This window comes from Oxyura jamaicensis, chromosome 2 (assembly GCF_011077185.1).
Source record: "Oxyura jamaicensis isolate SHBP4307 breed ruddy duck chromosome 2, BPBGC_Ojam_1.0, whole genome shotgun sequence".
NCBI lineage: Eukaryota > Metazoa > Chordata > Aves > Anseriformes > Anatidae > Oxyura > Oxyura jamaicensis.
The window spans coordinates 7,890,771-7,909,645 of record NC_048894.1 but is presented as its reverse complement, the minus strand read 5'-3'; the positions used below and the strand labels follow the sequence as shown (position 1 = coordinate 7,909,645).

At 36.9% G+C, this 18,875-nt stretch overlaps 1 protein-coding gene across 5 annotated transcripts in view; it reads right to left on the bottom strand.

Moving 5' to 3' along the window:
• DPP6 (dipeptidyl peptidase like 6) overlaps positions 1–18,875 on the bottom strand; it is a 551,821-nt gene that overhangs the window by 304,871 nt on the left and 228,075 nt on the right. Inside the window, exon 1 of one of the 5 annotated variants that reach the window (XM_035317874.1) lies at positions 8,681–8,833. The exons of 3 other annotated variants lie outside the window; for them this stretch is intronic. In XM_035317874.1, coding sequence (XP_035173765.1) covers positions 8,681–8,731 — 51 coding nt within the window. In that variant the 5' untranslated portion in view covers positions 8,732–8,833. Of the gene's footprint in view, positions 1–4,609; positions 4,767–8,680; positions 8,834–18,875 lie in introns of those variants that run through there. One more of the 5 variants, XM_035317870.1, reaches the window with a different exon arrangement.

Here is an 18,875-nt window from a genome sequence, read left to right as displayed (position 1 = left end):
TTTATTTTATTTTATTTTATTTTATTTTATTTTATTTTATTTTATTTTATTTTATTTTGTACAGGATTCAGCTTTGCTGTACTTACCACAACTCAGCTATTCTAATATGTTCATGCAATAGAGACATTCAGAACAAATGGATACTTTGAACGATAGAGAGCTTTTGATAACAAAACCAGCTTTCCCAGATGGATGAGACTAACAGTCAACATATTAAGAAAGACCTTTTTTCTCCTCTTAGTCTCTGAGGCTGACTGATTTAAGCTACGTACTCCCAAAGGTGTCCTATCAGGTCTCTGTCAACTGTCCTGCTTACCAAAATGCCCTCTTGGGTTTTCTACCACATAAGTAGAATCACTCATCCTGCTGTCTTCCCTCAGATACAGCTGTTGTCCTTTCCTTTGTACAGAAAATAGGAAGGGAATTTCCTTTTTAGCAATAAGCAAAAGTGCCAAAATTAATATTGACCTCAGAAGGGTACCCTCTTCTCTAGGGAACCTCTTCTGTACCCTCTTCTGGGGAAGGATACCCTGGAGAAGAGGGTACCCTTCTGAGGTCATTATTAATTTTGGCACTTTTGCTTATCCTTCTGGGGAAGGATACCCTCTTCTTCCCCCTTGTAGGTATTAGAGCAGAACAGAGTCAGCACATGAAAATGTTTTTCCCTCTTGCCTCTCACATGATTTATTTGGAAGCCAATAGTAATAAAAGGAAATGTAACAGAGAAGAATTGCCAAAAATAGGACAATAGCATGTGTGAGGCAAGGACAAAATGGATGCAGAAGTTGCTGTTAGTGAGATGAAAAGTTAAATTCTTCTGTTTATCAGCATGTGGTAAAACTGTTCAAAATAAAGGCTTCCTGAGAAGCCTTCCCTCTTAGTGAGGTCCTCAGTCTAGGCTGAAGGCCACTCTGATTTTCATTGTATGGTATGAGGGGTGGGCAGGAGGTTGTCATCCTGCCTAAAGACATAAACCAACTAGTTCAGGCAAAAGATGATCTTATCCCAGAGCAGTTAACAAAACACTTAAAAGCAAGTCCTTAAAGTTCAGTAAACTCTAGCATTTGCATAAATAAATTCTTTAGGAACTGAAGGAGTTGTCAGTTTCGTTTACTGTCATCAGAAATGGTTACTTTTATATGGCTTTTACACTCTCCAAATTTGTGTAATTACGCAAACTTCTGCATTTGCAGAGGCATTTTGAACTATTAACACCATTTTTCTAATATGTGCATTTTTTTTTGTCACCAGGGCACTGTACCATTATATATCCTCTCTAAATGTAGTAATTATGTACCAAACAGATATTCTGCACCACACTTCTTCAAGGATACTTTCACCTTTCCATCCTCCAGTGCCGTTGCTGGGCAAAGGAGGAGAAGTCAGCATTACCCTGTAAGGAGACAGACCCAAGAGGAGTCCCTGGTACAAGCTCAATAGTTCTTTGCAAAACAAACAAACAACAGCAGCAAAAAAGACAAAGAACAATTTTTTTTTTTTTTTTTTAAATATATATATCCAATAATAGTAGATTATAGTCAGGCACTCACTGACTGTGTTATTTGCCATTAAATTCTACACATTATTTTGTATAACACATAAAACTTTCAGATTAAATATTTTATTTAGCACAGAGCGCATGCAAGACTAACCAGCAGTGGTATTCCTCAGGTGCCAGCTTGAAGCAGGCTCACATGTTCCTTTGCTTATGTAAAATACTTCTATCAAAGATGCATGAACCGTTGGGTAATAAATGTTTGCCCTTCACTTGGAGAAGGCAAAATGTACCCGTGTTGAGTAAGAATGCCTCTGTGCATATACATTTATGTATGTGTTTCTTGACTTAGAGATGCCATTGGCTGCAAAAGGGAACAGGCTGCTTAATGAACCATAACTTCAACTTAACAAACCCCAAGCCTCTACCAAGAAAGTCATTGTTGTTACTTAAAACAAATTAAAGGCCAAGTACTGGTTCCCCATGGTTGTGTTGCTAGTGCCGAGAAGCTCAGTCCATAGTAGCTAAACACATGCCAATGCAGCCCGAGTGGGTAATATCAGAAAGAGGAAAAGGAGATGAAGCTGTGTTTGTAAATAATGCCAGATCAAAGAAGCTGATTGTGCTGTTCCTGAAGAGACTCGAATTCCAGTGCTGTGCTTCTTCCTTTCTTTCTCTTCATAATTTTAAAATAAATTAAGCCAATTAAGAATGTTTCATCTAATTTAAATAAGCAGAACATTTGAAACTACCTAATTGTGCAAGCAATGTAACAAAGATCCTGTGCCACATGGCTTGTTAAATTAGATGCATTCACCCAGAAGACCCTCTGCATCTAATTCTTGCCCTACCAAAGCTGATGGAAGTTTGCCAACGACTTCAAGCAGACCAGGATTTCACTTTAGAAACCTTGGATCTCATAATTCATAATGAAAATGCTGACTGGAAATGCTAACGTAAATTTTATACAACATGCTGTTGCTGCTAACAGTGATTAGAAATGGCCATTAGCACAGCATCAGCAAGACTGACTTCTAAACAGATATGCAGTTATTAACCTCTTAGAATGTCATACTGTGAAATGAGAATCACAGATAGAAAGTGATTTACAAAAAACAAACAAACAAACAAACAAACAAAAAAAACTGTTGGAGACTTCTAAAATAGTTTTATACGCATATTTTCATTTGCTTTCTGGTTGTTCCAATTTAACTTTACGTTGCTAAAGTGCTTGAACTGCAGTGTGATATTTTGAGAGCATTATTTCTTCTGTAAATTTTCTTTTAAAATTCTGACCCTGTGCTAAAAGAGGTTCTGATATAATTCATCCCTGGTAGGACTGTAACTCAAGCTGAAACACAAAGTTAACATACAAGTAACTTCTCCTATATCTTCAGACAACCTCCAAATGTCTGAACTTGCAAAGACAACTGAAACCTTCTGAGCTGCCCTGTCCCACTGAGGACATTTCCTTGGCAGATCCTTCATGGGATCCTACTTCACAAAGGTGACTGAAGAGGATATAGAGCCCACCACATAAGACTTAGGTTCCAGACTTGTGTATCCATGGCTTAGTTACACCACAATCAGTTGTCTATTAAAAAAAATAATAATAAATCACAATTACACCAATGAATAATTGACTATTCATTTTTGAAAAATGCAGCACTTTCATGTAAGTGAAAAAGTTTTCACTAATTTTGTCTGATGATGTAGTAAACTTTATAGGTATTCTTAATTTTATGGGCAATTCCCACAGAAACTAAATAACAGTTGTAATGAATAAAATCACTTAGCAGAATAAGGCTTTGTGGGATTAACATGTTGCTTCAATATCGTGGGATTTCTGTTTGTTTGATTGTTTTTTAGCCATAGAGATTTGCAAAATCCAAATGGAAAAGCAGAAGTAGCTTCATGAAATTTGCAATTTCATTCATTCTGCCTTTTAATATAAAGTTACAATGCCATATATTTGGAGAGTGCTTTACGAAGTCCATTAAAAAAAAAAATTAATCAAGTAATTTAAATCCTGGTCACTGAGACTTGTAAGAATGGGTAAATTCTATAATCTAGTTTATACTTAACAGCTCCACCACACTTGGGAGTTCCCTGCTGACCCTGGGGAATGAGCAGTGATAAATCAATTACATATGGAGTGAATTTAATAGTTTCCATTTTGAACCAAAACACCAGATATTAATAGTTAATTGTAATTGGTAACACTATAAGGAAAGGAGCAATACACAGTAATACTTTGTAAAGTAATCTATATTTCTAATGATTTATAGTTTGTTTCACTGTTTTCAACAAATAATTAAGACCTGTTTAAGGATTGCAACACCTATCTTTGCAAGGAACACCTCCACAGTGCTAACTGCCATGCCTAAGAATATATTAAAAAGTTTTCCATTACTATTATAATCAATGCACTTTGTAATCACCCTCAGCAGCAAAACGCATTACACATCAAGCAGCAGTGCCAATGGTCTCCCTAAGAAGAATGACTGGACTTTTTCAGCTTCATAAACAGAAAATAAAAAAAATGATTGATTCATATTTATGTGCAGTTTTTTGATGTATAACTGTTTTTTTGATTCACTCCTCTAAATTCTTTCCAAGCAGATCTTTGTAGTATATCCATTGGTCTGGAGTGGTGATGGTGAAGCTTCCCAACCCAGCCATGGGAAGTTTTTTAAAGTAGATAACTTGAAGGGGGCATGGAGGGGATCCCTCGCAAAATCTGCCCCCAAGCAGAGGGACTAGGAGCCGCATTAATCACTGTTGCTTCTCCTGGGTGGTTACTTACCCAAGGATGAAGGACTCCCAGCAATGGGAATTGGTCCCAGCAGAAACAGTAAAGTTGGGACCTGCTACATCCAAATGACTCCTTTCTCTTCCTTTCCTCTCCTGACTAATCAGAAAACCATTAAAGGGGAGGAGAGGAGAAAGAAAAGAGAGGACCACAAAACCAGAAATCTCGACCCTTCTGTTGCCTCATGCCAAGACAGTAAGCAGTTCCCCTAACCCACCTCCCACCCCTATACCTTGAATTTCTGGGGGGTCTCTGTCATCCTCGAGCCTCTTGGCCCCACATTCCTACCTGCCAGCACTAACCAGATCAGCATCAGGCAGGTCTCCGTTGCTCATGGTGCTGGAGGGCTGCTCTGACTGTGCCTGGGCAGAAACCCACAGGCTCGCTCCCCACCCACACCGTGGGTCAACTGAAGACATTCAGATGCCTCCTCACTCTTTCCCACTCTTCTCCCAGTCGTTCTTCTTGTATTAATGTGTGCTGAAGAAGTGGAGGATGAGGGATATACCCTTGACATTGGAGGAGGTGGGGGCTAATTGATTGGCTTGCGCACCCATTAGTCTCCTTTTAAAAGCTACTATAGGGAGAGGTAGAGTAGGAGCCATCAAGAAATTTCCTGAGTAGTGTGCTCCCTTCTTTAATCCATCTTTGCTCACTCAGTTCTTGCTCTATCAGCTTTTACTATTTGCATATGTCTTCTGGGCACAACAGGCAGAGCCCCCGTAGATTGCTCTAACAAAACACAACTCAGAAGTATCAGGAAGGGATGGCAAGGAGGCAACATCAGTCTCCAAAAAGGTTTAAAGCTGACCATACTGCTCACTAATGAACACATTATGGAGAACAAACAGAATATTTGAGGCCACATTAGCTGGAACTTGCACTCAGACCCTATTCCTCAGCAATGAACATGCAGGTCACTGTCAATTCAACAAAGGTGAAAACATATATCTAAAAGTCAGGATTATGAGACTGGACAGGTATTCTGTTAATAGGCTTAAACATGTCAATCTTATTGTTTTTTGGGGCTGGGGGTGGTCAGGCTGTAACTCATCAAAAAATGATAATGTATTTTAAAACCTCTTAGATACTGTTTTCTTTTTATAATCCAGCCTCTATGCATATTAATGCAAACCACCTAAAATTAATATTTATCAAGATATGTTTTTAAGAAGCAGTGAGACAAAGAAATTACTCCAGAATCAATGCTTTTTATACCATTTTGCAGCCTAAAATAAATTATCAAGCAGGGAAGTACAGCTTCCTGATGGAATCAGTGACAATTCCAGGAAATATTCCTGAAGTGTACGAATAGTTTCAGCGAACCACCATTAGTACTTTTCAGAGCAAATTACAGGTATTTTTCAAAGGCATATTTTTTTCCAAACATCCTCTTCAAACACTTGGGATGAAAGACCGTAATATGTTTTTATAACCGTCACAGTATATTGGGTCAAAAAAAACATTTACAAAATTGAGCTTAAATACTTACAGGTAAGATGGATCAAAATGAGGTGTACTATTGAGTAAATAATGTGTAGTCTAAACATTTTCTAAATAAGGGCTTCTACAAAAGGCTCAGTGGCTTTGAAGTAGCCAGTATATGCTTTCATATTAATTTTCATGTTTCCATGACAATTATTTTAGTTTTTTATTGCTAACAAACTTGCACAGTAATCCCCTGAAATATGGCACAAGTATTAACCAAATATTTCTATCATTATCTACCACCACTAATGAGCTCTCAAGACTGCTCAGCATGTAAGTTAAATATTATAATCTTCAATCCTCATGATAGCCTAGAATGCCCATTAAATGTTGTAATATGTAATCTTTTCTATAATGACTGTAAGGAGAATATTTTTTTTTTAAGCAAATGAACTCAATATTGAATACAGAAAGACTGTTTATTTTTGCTGCTGGTTTTGACCCTATAATTAATTTTCCTCATTTTTCTAATACATTTGGTTTTCTGTCCTTAATTAGATGAGCTGACTGTACTATCAGAAGTGTTTTGCTCCCAGCTACTTCACAAGCAGGAGTAGCTAGTTGTTGAACAATTCAGAAGATTTGACTGTCAACGATGTATGTCAGGGCTTTGGAAATCCATGTGAAACAGGCCAGATCAAGAATTAACTGAAAACAAGGAGAGGCTTATCATGAATGTTTCTCTGCTTTTAGCTGAAGAACATTCTATGTTATGTGAAAAATGACTGATACTTTTCAAGCAATGCTGTCTTTGAATGTATATAATATTTAAAAAATACCTTGGAAGTTTCATATTATAATAAACTGTTCCTACATCCAATTTTTATTAATATGTTTTTAAAAGGGGAGTAGATAATTAACAGCATGAGTCAGATCTTCAAGCAGGCATAAATCTTCATAGCTCCATTGGTTTCAATTTATACTGCCTGTGAAAAAGGCTCTATATACCTTTCTGGAATCACAGGGTGAATTCATCATCCCCAAATAATTAAGGATTTAATTTAATTATCTGTTAATCTCTTCATTTTATGACTGTATTCTGAAGGATGGCAAGAACTATGGAAAGCTATTGCAAGGGATGTTAATGATAAGTACAATGTAAATCATAATTTTGATATATCCATAAATACTGAGCAAGTTAATGCCAAGAGTTAAGTGGAGAAAGGGAGTGTACATCATATCATAGATATATAATCTCCTGCATAAATATATAATGGGTTATTAAAAATGCACACGCTGCACAATAAAAATAAAAAGGTCTACCCTTTTATTTTAATCCCAAACATAAAAGCCCTCTTCAAGATTTTGACATATTTCTACACTGAATACTTTGAAGTAAGAAAGAAACAGTAGCATTTAAAACTGACATTTGCTTCTTCAGAAATTTAATTTTGAACTGTATTACCCTGAAATATCAGGTACCAAAATGATGGAATAGGATGAATGCTTTAGGGAGAGGAGCAGAAAATACATCAATTAAAAGAAGTTTAATAGCCTGCAGTTTAATAACATTAACAAATATGAGGTAAAAGACAAAGTGTTCAGCTGCACAACAATGTACACAGCCATATGCAAATAAAATATTTCTATCCAAGAAGGACATTTTGCCTTTTAAAATTAAATTCCTCCCTGAGCCCATTTAAGTACCATGCTTTGTGGTAATTATCTTGTGTCACTTAATATGATATAATATCTACTTATGCTTAATAGATATGCTTTAATTTCTAAGAAAACTGTGCCTGTTTGCACAAATGAAACTTGTTTGATGATTAAAACATAATTTCCACTCAGACAATAACACTTTTCTATACACAAAACCATAAATAGAGACATTGTTTCTATTTCAAGACAGTCTTTAAAGTGCGAAAAACCTCTACTACTCTATGTCTTGACTGCAAATTGCTCTATGTCATGGAAATCATCTGTTTTTCGTCATTAATGGAATATCATATAAAAATACTCATATCAATATTACCAGGAAGCAATTCAACGGAGTTTCACATAATGGAATATACACACTATTTAATGACTATATGCAAGACAATTTATGTAATTCCATTAACTGATATCAGAGTCCCATATCCTGAAAGCATCCAAAGAAATTTATTTAAGGCTCTTAAAATGACTACTCTTTCCTGTATATTTATCAGTGAGAAGAACAAACCCCAAACTTCTCAAGGAAATCTTCAAAGAACAGTTCATGAAACACCAGACAGATGCTCATTTCACTTGTTGCACCAAATTAACTTCATGTTTGGTAAAGAATGATCTGTTCAATTTCTCTGTGGTCTGATTTGTAACTTATAGCATATGCAGTAACAAGTAAATATGCCTTTCTGTTATTATTTAATTCATTTGACTATCATGCTAGACTCTGACGTAACATGGTCTTTAAGCACATTCCATGTATCTCAGCTCTGCAATTTATCTCAGCTCTAAAATACAGCCTCAGGGGAAAAGGTTGATTTTTTTTTGTTTCTTCTTCTACTTTATATATATATATATATTATATATATATATTATATATATATATATTATTCATCCACCCTTAAATGGCCTTTTTTAAAGGCCACTGAGGAAATCAGTTTTACTTAGCTTCCTCAAGGGTTTTTATTGTATAAGGGTTGTTGTTTCAACTTCTCTGAAACATTTCTCAAAAATCAAATTAACCGGAATGCTTAATGCTTAATGTCTCTAGAAAGAAATTTGCAAAGATGCATCTATCTGCAAAACAATAAACACACAATCAAAAGCTGCTTTGACAAGTCTGATCAAATAACGTGCATGCAGCAGGACAGTTTTTCCACAAACACCAAAATTATCTGCTTGCAATTTATGTTTTACTATTGCAATCTTTCTAATAGACTAATGAATTGTTCACTCACCCTCCATAATTTTTTTAATCTCTTCACTCTGGACAATTTGGATTTGTTCATCTCTGATGCCTGCAGGTCAAATATTTATCCTATGTGGCTGTAAATATTTCTACAACCAGTCGGGTGCCTAAAACAGTAGTGATAGATATTCTTGAAAACAGAGTCACTCCCTGGCTTTTAATGCTGCTTCCAATAACCACACAGTTCACAGCTCAGCATAAAGTAACCAATAGCTGAACATGACATTAAAAAAAAAAAAAAAAAAAAAAAAGTCTCCTTTGAGATCATAGAGCAAGAATGCTTGATCCATCCAATATTTGATTTAGGTCAGTGTAAAAAAAAAAAAAAAAAAAAAAAAGATTTTATTATGTCAGCCTTCCAACTTTAAGAAGACTTGTGAGCTGACAGCCATGGCACTTTAAAGAACTGTTATGATGAGTCTTTACAAAAAGATTGTTTTTATCCTATTTTATAAAAAAAAAAAAAAAAAAAAAAAAGCTATTTAAAATATATGGAAATCACATGATATTACAAAACTCTCTGCAATATGCTGCATAGTAATGATGATGAGAAATGCCTCGTAGGGTTTTCTACTTTATTTTTGTGGTTTCATAAGGATATGAGGTTTATATAATGATGTGAAAATGCATATTTGTCATTCCTCACAAATTATTTTTAACAATTTCTTCCTTTTTCAAAACAAAACAAAACAAAACAAAAAAAAAACAACAACAAAACACTAACTATGTATGATAGGAGGTACAAAGATGCTAAGTTTTAAATTTCTCGAAAATCAATGGATAATTCAGGAGATTGCATTGTCTCTTTTAAGGGAAAAGAAGCTGTGAGAGAATCCACAGCAAGTCCCAACCACGTAAAAATTTGATCACAGTTCGTGTTATCCACCCCACAGGCTGCTGAAAGGAGCCATTTGGTTTTATTGTTCATACATCTGGGCTTCTTTCATTCCCTTTTATAATATTAGAAAACAGTAAAGGAAGAAGAAAGTGTGTGAAATATATCTCTGATAAAACACAAATATATAAATATATATTTTAAGTCCATTTGTGGAATGAGAAAATAACATTGTTAGACAAACTATGATTTCCTATGGGTTGTTACAGCTTCAGAGCTGACTTCCCCACTGGCTCATTGCTGTGGTGAGCAATGAGCCATTGTTCCAGATGTGACCACCCAGAGGACACCTTTTTTTTTTAAGTGTCACCTCTAATGGAAAGCCAGGTAGTGTAACAACCCAGGTGTCTGGAAGGAAGTCATACAATATAGATACTGTAAAAGGATTTTGCTTCTGAGAATCAGTATACATGGTGGCTTTCTCCACAAAGGGGTCACCACTACTTTCCCATGTGAATTTTGTTACTTTTCTTATCACATTGTGCTTCCCTAGATACTCATCTTGATTTCTAGATCTTTACCTTGCTAGTATTGCTGAAATCTTATCTTCCCATTTTAAAATATCTTGTGTGCTCTTGATCAAATTACACTTCATAGAAGGCCACATTTTATATTACCGGTCAGTATTGATGCAGCCCTTATGAAACTTACCCTCTCTTTCTCTGCAAGGAAGGATCTAGACAGAAGTGCTGCAGGTCTGAAGCAGCAAGCTTTTATTTGTGCAATGTATGATTACTTACTTTGTAGAGGAAAATCATAGAATCCTTATGGAGATGTGCATTGACTAGCAAATTCAGGACTTGACTCATACTTTCTAGTGGTCATGAGATGCTTCGCCAAATGTACAGCTTCATTTAAAATGTGCATCTCAATATTCATTGATATAAGAGCAGTTCTGTGCAATTTTCAGAGGTGACAAACTGGCCCGAGGTATCTATTTGATCATTTTGTTCTCACATTTGATGCCAAAGTCCTAACATTTTTTTAAAAGGAACATTCTCACTGATTTTAATGGAGGTAGAATCTGACCTGTTTAATAAAAAAATAAAAGTGAGTCTAGTCTCTCTTTTATAGAAAAGAACTAATTACACCTCCTTAGATTTTCTATAAGCACCTCATTCCCCCTTAGTAATTAGATTTTGATATTTTTGAATTATTTCACATTATTTTAAATTTTAAGTTTTCAGAACTAATTTTCAGGCATTCTGACAGGCACTCTTAATCTGCCTATTATTGAAAAGATAGGTAAGAATACTCCACATTCCTTAGTGTTTATTGTTAGTTAAATTTGTTTATGATTAGTTAGACCTAAGAAAAAATCTAGAAACTCTTCCTGATGTTGTGTGTTATAAGTCCTGAGGCAACAAGCTCTTTCAGTTAAGCTAAATGAAGATAAGTGATGATATGGGAAAAAAACACACACTAATTGTAAGTGAAATTAAGGTGCAGTTGTATGACTTCTGCTTGTAGCTATGTCTCTGAACAAATCAGGACTGACAGCTCAATGCTAGCTAACGTGGATGCACAGTAAGAGCTGGGTCAGTATCAGTGCCTTCCTCTTCTTCCCTATCTTGCTTACGTACCACTAGACACCTGGAGCTGAAGTATCATTTTAGAATCTAGTATGATATCAAAATAATATATACTTCAAATAAATTGAATCGTTCCTTGGACTGATTCCTCTAAGATCTAGGAGAATTAGCTCTATATTTCTTTGTCCTCAAAAGACTGACAGAAACTTCTGGTTTTTACATACCACGAGTGAAATTGTTCAGGTATGCTTGGTGTGCTCAGGGCATATAAATAACATTGTATGTCCAGTCCAGGATCATGTGACTCTACCTTGTGGTTTTCTTCTTTGTGGTTTTAGTGTTATGGTTAGAAGACAGGAAAAAAATTATTTCTGAATTAAATCAATTTCAGAATCATTCAAAATGCTTTCACCAATTTATGGTATTCTCACATTGTAATCTGCTGAAAAGTGGCTTTCAGCACATTCTTACTATGATTTTAGGATAAAATCATAATTCATAAATAAACTAGAGTATTTCACTCTATACACTCATTACTCTGACAGCTTTTCCCTAGATCTAAAAAGCCTGAAACCTGCAAATATCAAATCACTGACATTTTCAAGGTATCTCCACAAAGGTGAGCGAACTGGAAGAGGTCAGAGTAGAGCCCAGATCTTGCTTACCACATCACTCTCAGTCCCCCATCTCCTTTGCATAAACTCTGACTTCAAAATAAGCCTCCTTACAGCAAGTATAATGCATCAATCTAATTACTGTCCTCTCTTCATTAAAGTAGAGAATTTTTCCTGCATGACTGTCACTTTGTAAAAAGCAGACAGATGAAGAAAGGGAGAGAGAGAAGACAAACAGAGACCATGGGTACCAAAAGTCATATTGGCTTTTTGTAAAAAGACGACAGAACATTTCTGATATTAAAACTGTGCCTCACTACAACTTCTTCTCAAATTCTCACAGATCTTTCTTCAGTATTAATTTTCTACATTTGACTACCTTGGTGGGTTACACATTAATATACTCTTTGTGCTATTTAGGAATAATTGTTGCTTTGGGTATTGCTGCTTTGCTTCCAGTAAGGTAAGATGCTGAGCTTTTACCAGTAATTTAGTTAAACATAATGGAGTAAAATCATCCCAGAATATTTACTGCAACCTCAAATTCTCACCTCAGGTGCATTTACTGAGAGCTACAGCACTGCATGGGTGTTCCTGTAAGTATAATCAGGTTTCTACAACAATTTCAAATTAACAGATGAGGAAAAAGATTTGATTGTACCAATCAATCACAGGATTATGAACCACCACTGTGGAAGGCAGTCAAAAAAGAAATGCAAGGAGTTATTGGAAAAGTCTTTACTTTTCAGTAAAGACTGAGAAATATTAGTAGGAAATCACAAAGCACTGCTGACACCTCATTTCAGATAGGGGGTACAATTTTGGTCACTCATATTCAATAGAGATTAAAACAAAATCAGAACAGATGCAAGTAATGTCTGGAGGATGATTGAAGGAATGGAGAACCTGTCATATGAGAGAAACTACAGGAGCATAATTAATGTAAGGCTAAGAGGGGATATGACTGCCATCTATAAACACACTGGGGAAGGAAGCAGGAATGGGGAAGAACTATTTAAACCCAAGGCCAACAATGACACAGGACAGATGTATATAAACAAGAAAGAACAAATGTAAGTTAAAGTTCAGAAGATGGTTTCTAACCAAATAACTTTAGAGTACCTTCCTACTCAGAATAGAAAGGAAAATGCTACATGATTCTAAGACCATGGTTAGGTAGCTTATCAGTGTGACTGGACAACAGAGTGCCTGCAGTACAAGGGGAGCAAATTATTCAGAAATACTGCTAATAATTCTAATAATTTTCTACTTCTCTAAGTAGCTGGCAAATATGAATTTGTGGCAGCTGGTTCAGGAGAGTTTTCTAATGCAGTATGTCATTAGAAACAAACAAACAAACAAACAAACAAAGCAACTACCAACATATTTATTTCTACCACTGGGGAAAAATCTGGAAAGAAATGCTGGTGGCAAAGTGTATGGCAAAGTACTAACAGACTATCACAGCACAAGCAAAATATCCACAGTTATTTCTAACTTATTTCTTATCCAAAGTTATTTCTAACAAGCTCATGACCTCGCATGTTACATTCTCACCTGACAGAGAGATACCCTGGCCGCAGGGCTCTCTAGGAGAGGTGAGTACATTTATTTACATACTGGACCTGATGCTCAGCTGTGATGTGAGCATGAGCTAGTTTCTCTGGCAAGCTTACACTGCTCTATGAAGTGGCTTCAGGCTTGCTCTAACATCCATATGGAAGCCCATGGGTCCTGATGGCACCAGAGTGTTACCTGCTCATCAGGTCACAATCCGACCATATCCCTACTCTGGGTATCAATCAGAGCAGCCAAGTGCAAGTTCAAAGCTGCCCAATTTCAGGGCTGTACTAAAGGACAACACTGCTGAAACTTTCCCTTCCTCCAAAATTAGACATTTCCTCACAAGCACACTAGATGTCCATGAAGCATTTAAACTGCAATACACATCTGAGTTTGAACCTTTCCCTTTAAAGTTAACTCAGCTCACTTTTCAGCTGGTTGGCTCCAAAGTTCAAGGCATTCTTAATTCACAGATGTGGCAACTCACAATGTTTGTCCATTATCAAGCTGAAAGGTACCATTCCTAGCTGAGAGGTTATCATAATAATAGCACTTTCATTTTAAGGCTTTCCATCAGTCTTTAAATCTTTTCCTGGATTCCTGACTGTTCAGGAAGTAGCAGCTACTTCGTTTTTTTGAAAATATCCCATCATTATTAACAAGAGGATTGGGGGACAACATGATTTCTCTGTCAGCTAACAGAATCAATATCTGCACAAGACCATGGTGACACCAACAGTAGGAGATGCAGAATATTCGGAGAAGCAAAGTAAAGTAACCATTAAAAACTGAAAAAAGCCTCAGAGAGGAAAAGACGGCAACCTGCAGTCCTGTTTTCTCATGAAGTCTGCATGGGTTAAAAGAGCAGAATCACACGCTAACACCCCTCAGAGAGCATGAACTGACTCTGGAACTAGATATGTTAACTAGAGCCACAGCCCAAACCAGAGAGCAGAAAAGTGAGAAGCTGAAACTGTGGAGAATACAGATTATTATTAATAATAATAATAATAATAATAATTGCAACAAGAGAAACATCTTCCAGAGGTGAAAGGAGGGGAATCAAAACACCCATCATATTTTATGAATAACCTGTAAAGGATGAGACTTGGATATGCCTTAGTATAAATCAGCACTGTGATGAAAAGGGGTGCAAACACCCAATGCTATTGATAGGAAAATAATGGACTCAACTCTTCCCAGAAGGAATTGTGGCTCATGGTCAGAAGTCTGGAGAGATGTTTTTCCCACCTGGACATCCCTCTTTATCCCTCCAGCCTGAGAAGCTCAGTGTTGTCCCCAAAGACATCAGCTTTTGGTCCAAACCCAGAAAAATGATTTGCTCTATCCTTCCCCTCTCACCGGGACAGATTGTCCTGTTTGCCACCAACAGCTCTGGTTTTATTGCATGCTTAGAAGCAGGACTTTGCATGGCAGCAAACACTTCTTTGCAGCAGTGAGATGAACATGCCCATTGCCTACCATTCTTATACCTGCTTTTTCCAAGTGGGATTGTGCCACGTGAGCTACAAAGATGGCTGAACTCATACCCATGTTCATTTTAGTTGAATAATATTAAGAGGCAAAACCAGGAGGCACTTTTATTAACGTTACTACTTCATACATGAAGCATGCAACGTGGTGCCTCTCTGGTTGTGTCAACACAGCTCCTTATGGGGTCGTGTTCTGACAGGGCTCTGAAAATTCTTGTTTTTTACCAGGTTATTTTTGAGGCAGCTCAGTTCACTTCTCAGCACATTGATCTGGTTCACAGCATGGCTGTGTGAACAGTTATGTTGGCAGGCTGAGGACAAGCAACCCCCTTCACTGGCGTTACCCTCCAGCCCCTCATGCTGGGAGCCACAAACAACCTCTGAACCTGCCCCCTGCTCCTTGCAAACAGCAACCATTCCTGGGTGAGAATCAGTGCTATGCAGCAAAAAAGCTCTCAGGAGAAGCCACACTGCAACAATGTGAATGTACTGAAGATCATTACTAGGAGGAGACAATGCATATTTAATGGTCACTACTATTTGCATATACATCAACTGAAATGAGTACTTCAGCCACAACCGTTCATTGTGCTAGAGAAATATGAAAGGAAAAAAAAAAAAAAAGTACTTCCCCATGTATAAATGTGTACACAGAGTCATTGCAAAAAGTATCACATATGGCTTAGTTATTCAAAGCTGCACTCAGTGAATGATTTCCAGTATGCAGGAGATGTGGAAGAGAAGCCTTGTAAGCAGCATGGGTGGAAAAAAGTATTCCATGGCAGCCTGGCATCACTACTATCTGTTGTGAAATAGCCTGTTTCTTACATAATTAAAACTTTTTGCAAACAGTGTCTTAATTAAACTCAGCTACACAGATTTTCTCCAGTATGAGGCATTTAATAAGGTCTCCTTCCCTGAATTACATATGTTCTGCACTTCAGCTTATCTAAAAGCTCTTGAACTCAACAGATTTGAAGGAAAAAGCAATATTCTCTCAACTCCACCAGTGTGCTTAGACCACAATATCCAAGATATCCACTGCCTTCATGAGATTTAGTCCCAAGCATCAGAAGTTCATATTTAAGGTAAATAATCACTAATTAGGTTTTTGGCTTTGTTTTCTAAATGAACCACCTAAAAACTTCTATTCTCATCCATGTGATCATTTTACAGCAATAGCTACTCCTGATTTGTGCCACTGGGTTCACTGAGGAGTTAGTCCCTTCTCTTTCACCAGCAGCAGCAGCAGAAGTGCTATGTGACACTGTTACATTCAGAACCCCAATGTTCTGAACTTCTGGACTGCAGAAAGGACCAGGAGGAGCTACAGAGACTGAGGACTCTGGGCCCTACCTCCTGCTTTGAGAGATAGCTGGCAGAATTCTTGCTTGGGAGCAAGAGATCTAGGAAAGCGAGCAGGAGAGACAAGTGGATGGACAGAAACACATAAGAGGGCAAGCCTCACCTATCCTGAAAATACATCAAGAGGCCAAATTGAGTACATATTATCACGTATGTATAGGCAACAAACCTGGGGCCTAGGGGGAGATGCACGTGCTGTCTGAGTCAACAGAGCTCTCTGGGCATCTCATATTTCCAGGTACCCATCATCTGGGGCTGCCCAGGTGAGCAATAGTTTCCAGAACAAGGAGTTCCAGAGCTGTGCTTCCCTGAGTGTCCATTGCGCAGTTGAGCCCAGGAATGAGGACTCTATATACCTGTTCTACATATAACAAAACACAATATATTACCTTCGATCTTGTTATAAGAAAGTTCTGGTTCTCTCAAATTAAAAATAAAATTAAATTAAATCTTACCAAGTAGGAGTAGAGAGGGAAACTATTCCTGTTAGATATTTGTCAACTCTACTTTAGAGAACTCCACTGATGGAGATCTGATAAATGTCCTGGGCAATCTAGTCCAGTCTTTACAGCTAGAAAGCTAATTTTTCAATCTTGTTACTCTGTGCCATACCTACACAAGACTAGAGATAGTTTTTTCCTCTTTGCAATTACTCTTTAGATAAATAAAAACTGTCACCGTGTCCTTCTGAGGGAAGGCATTAAACAATATCTGGTTTTACACTTCATTGATTAATTTCCATCCATGGTATAAGATTCATTCTCAGATATAATCATATGTTCTTATAAAGGCAGTTTCAATTTCTTTCCCTTATCAGGTATATGTAAAGATTTCTACATAGTATTGTATGGTATGCTGCTCCTTGTGGGAGTGTTTTTTGTCTTTCTACTTTATGTTGCTGTCTGACATTGACTGGTGATACAACATTGTGCCTTGCATCTTTCAGCTTTTGTTTATGTACCCAGTGTAGACTTTGTTTATGTACCTAGTGTAGAATGTTAGGAACAGTAATGGTCTTCCAGTTCTGGTTTTACTTCTATCAGATTTCCTGAACCACCTGAAGTCAATTTGTCCCTGACCACGAGAGACAAAGATTTATAAAATGAAAGATGATCAACAAAATAAACTTAAAGAAAATACACAACAATCTAGTACCTACTTCTAATAAAATAACCTATGCTTTAAATAACGACAAAAATAAATTATAAAAATACAGAAGTATAAAGCAATTAGGACAAACATAGATGTAGTGACTTTGGGAGACACTAGACTTGAAGGCAGGAAACATTAAGTACAGCCAGAAGTTGTACAGCCATCTCCTCTTGCTTAAAGAACAAACCCTACAAGGGAAATAGCAATCCAGTCACTGTCTCTGTTCAGAGAGTTTTCAGCTGAAGTCTCCACCAGGGTGACAAATTAATGTCAATCCAGAGGGCATTTTGTGTGATCCACCATTAGTGATGCAATCAACCCATTTCATGGCCATCTACTGCTAACACATTTTGATCATTATGAAGATGGATCATTCTGAGCTGCTAGTTAGAAGTAAAAAGCTCCTTATCCCACTCCCATAATCATCTAGACTCTGTTAGATGTAATTTCTGTCCAGGTCATAAGGCAGACTAAGGAGAGGGGCAGACTGAAATATGGCCCCAAGTGCCTTAACTATTTTGGATCTTAATTCTTTAAACCCTCTTATCATTCTAAAAATATTAGCTTTGCCACCAACGATGGGACTCATTTAGCAAAACACAGACATCTGCCCTCTAGAGATCTCCATCTGAGCTAGTCACCCTGAACTCCTTTTGCAGTTGATAGAGAGCAAGTTAGTGGAGTATACCTTAAATGAGACATCTAAACACGGTCAGAAGAGTCATGACCTGTGCCAGTCAAGAGTCATGACCAACAAGTGCTGGTATTGCTCTTTTGATTATAAATAAAGCCTAGGGGGACTAAATTAGATTTTCATCTGTCTTAGCCTGATTAAAATTAATTCTGCCTTCATGGGTCTTCTGAGCAATTTTTCACCTCTGATAAATCCAATGTGTTGCAAGTATTGCATATTTTTTGCACTTAAGAAAACAGGATTTGTGTGTGCATCTGGATTCACGTGTGCATGTGAGCTCAGAAGAAATGATAAATGTGCACAGGGATGGATATAACAGATACTGATATTCCCCTGGGAAGTGCTTTTCCTTGCTCTGTTTGCTAGAAAAGCAGAGATGCTAGCAGGCTCCCTCTGTCATGACTTCTTAGCAGCTGCCCAATGACCAAGTTGGTAGTTGGTTAGGGCATTGATGGTACTATCCAAATGTTTAATATTTCATTCCTCCCTAGAAGCATCTGGTGTAAGTCACTTCTAGAAACAGAGCTCTGGACCAGATGGAACATTATTCTATGACATTTGGGTCTGGTAATTCCTGTGCTAATTTTTATGACAGTTTAGATGGGCATTGGTCACAGACCCCAAACTGAGCCTCTTCTATCATAGGAAAAGGACACTCATCTCCCTTTTCCCTTATGATGGAGAAGTATTTTTTATTTTATTTTATTTTATTTCATTTCATTTTATTTTATTTTATTTTATTTTATTTTATTTTATTTTATTATTTATTTTATTTTATTTTATTTTATTTTATTTTATTTTTATATAAATGGAGATTTTCACAACACAGTACCTGGAAAGAAAGAAGGAGCATTGCACATTTCAGGAGTGAAGAGA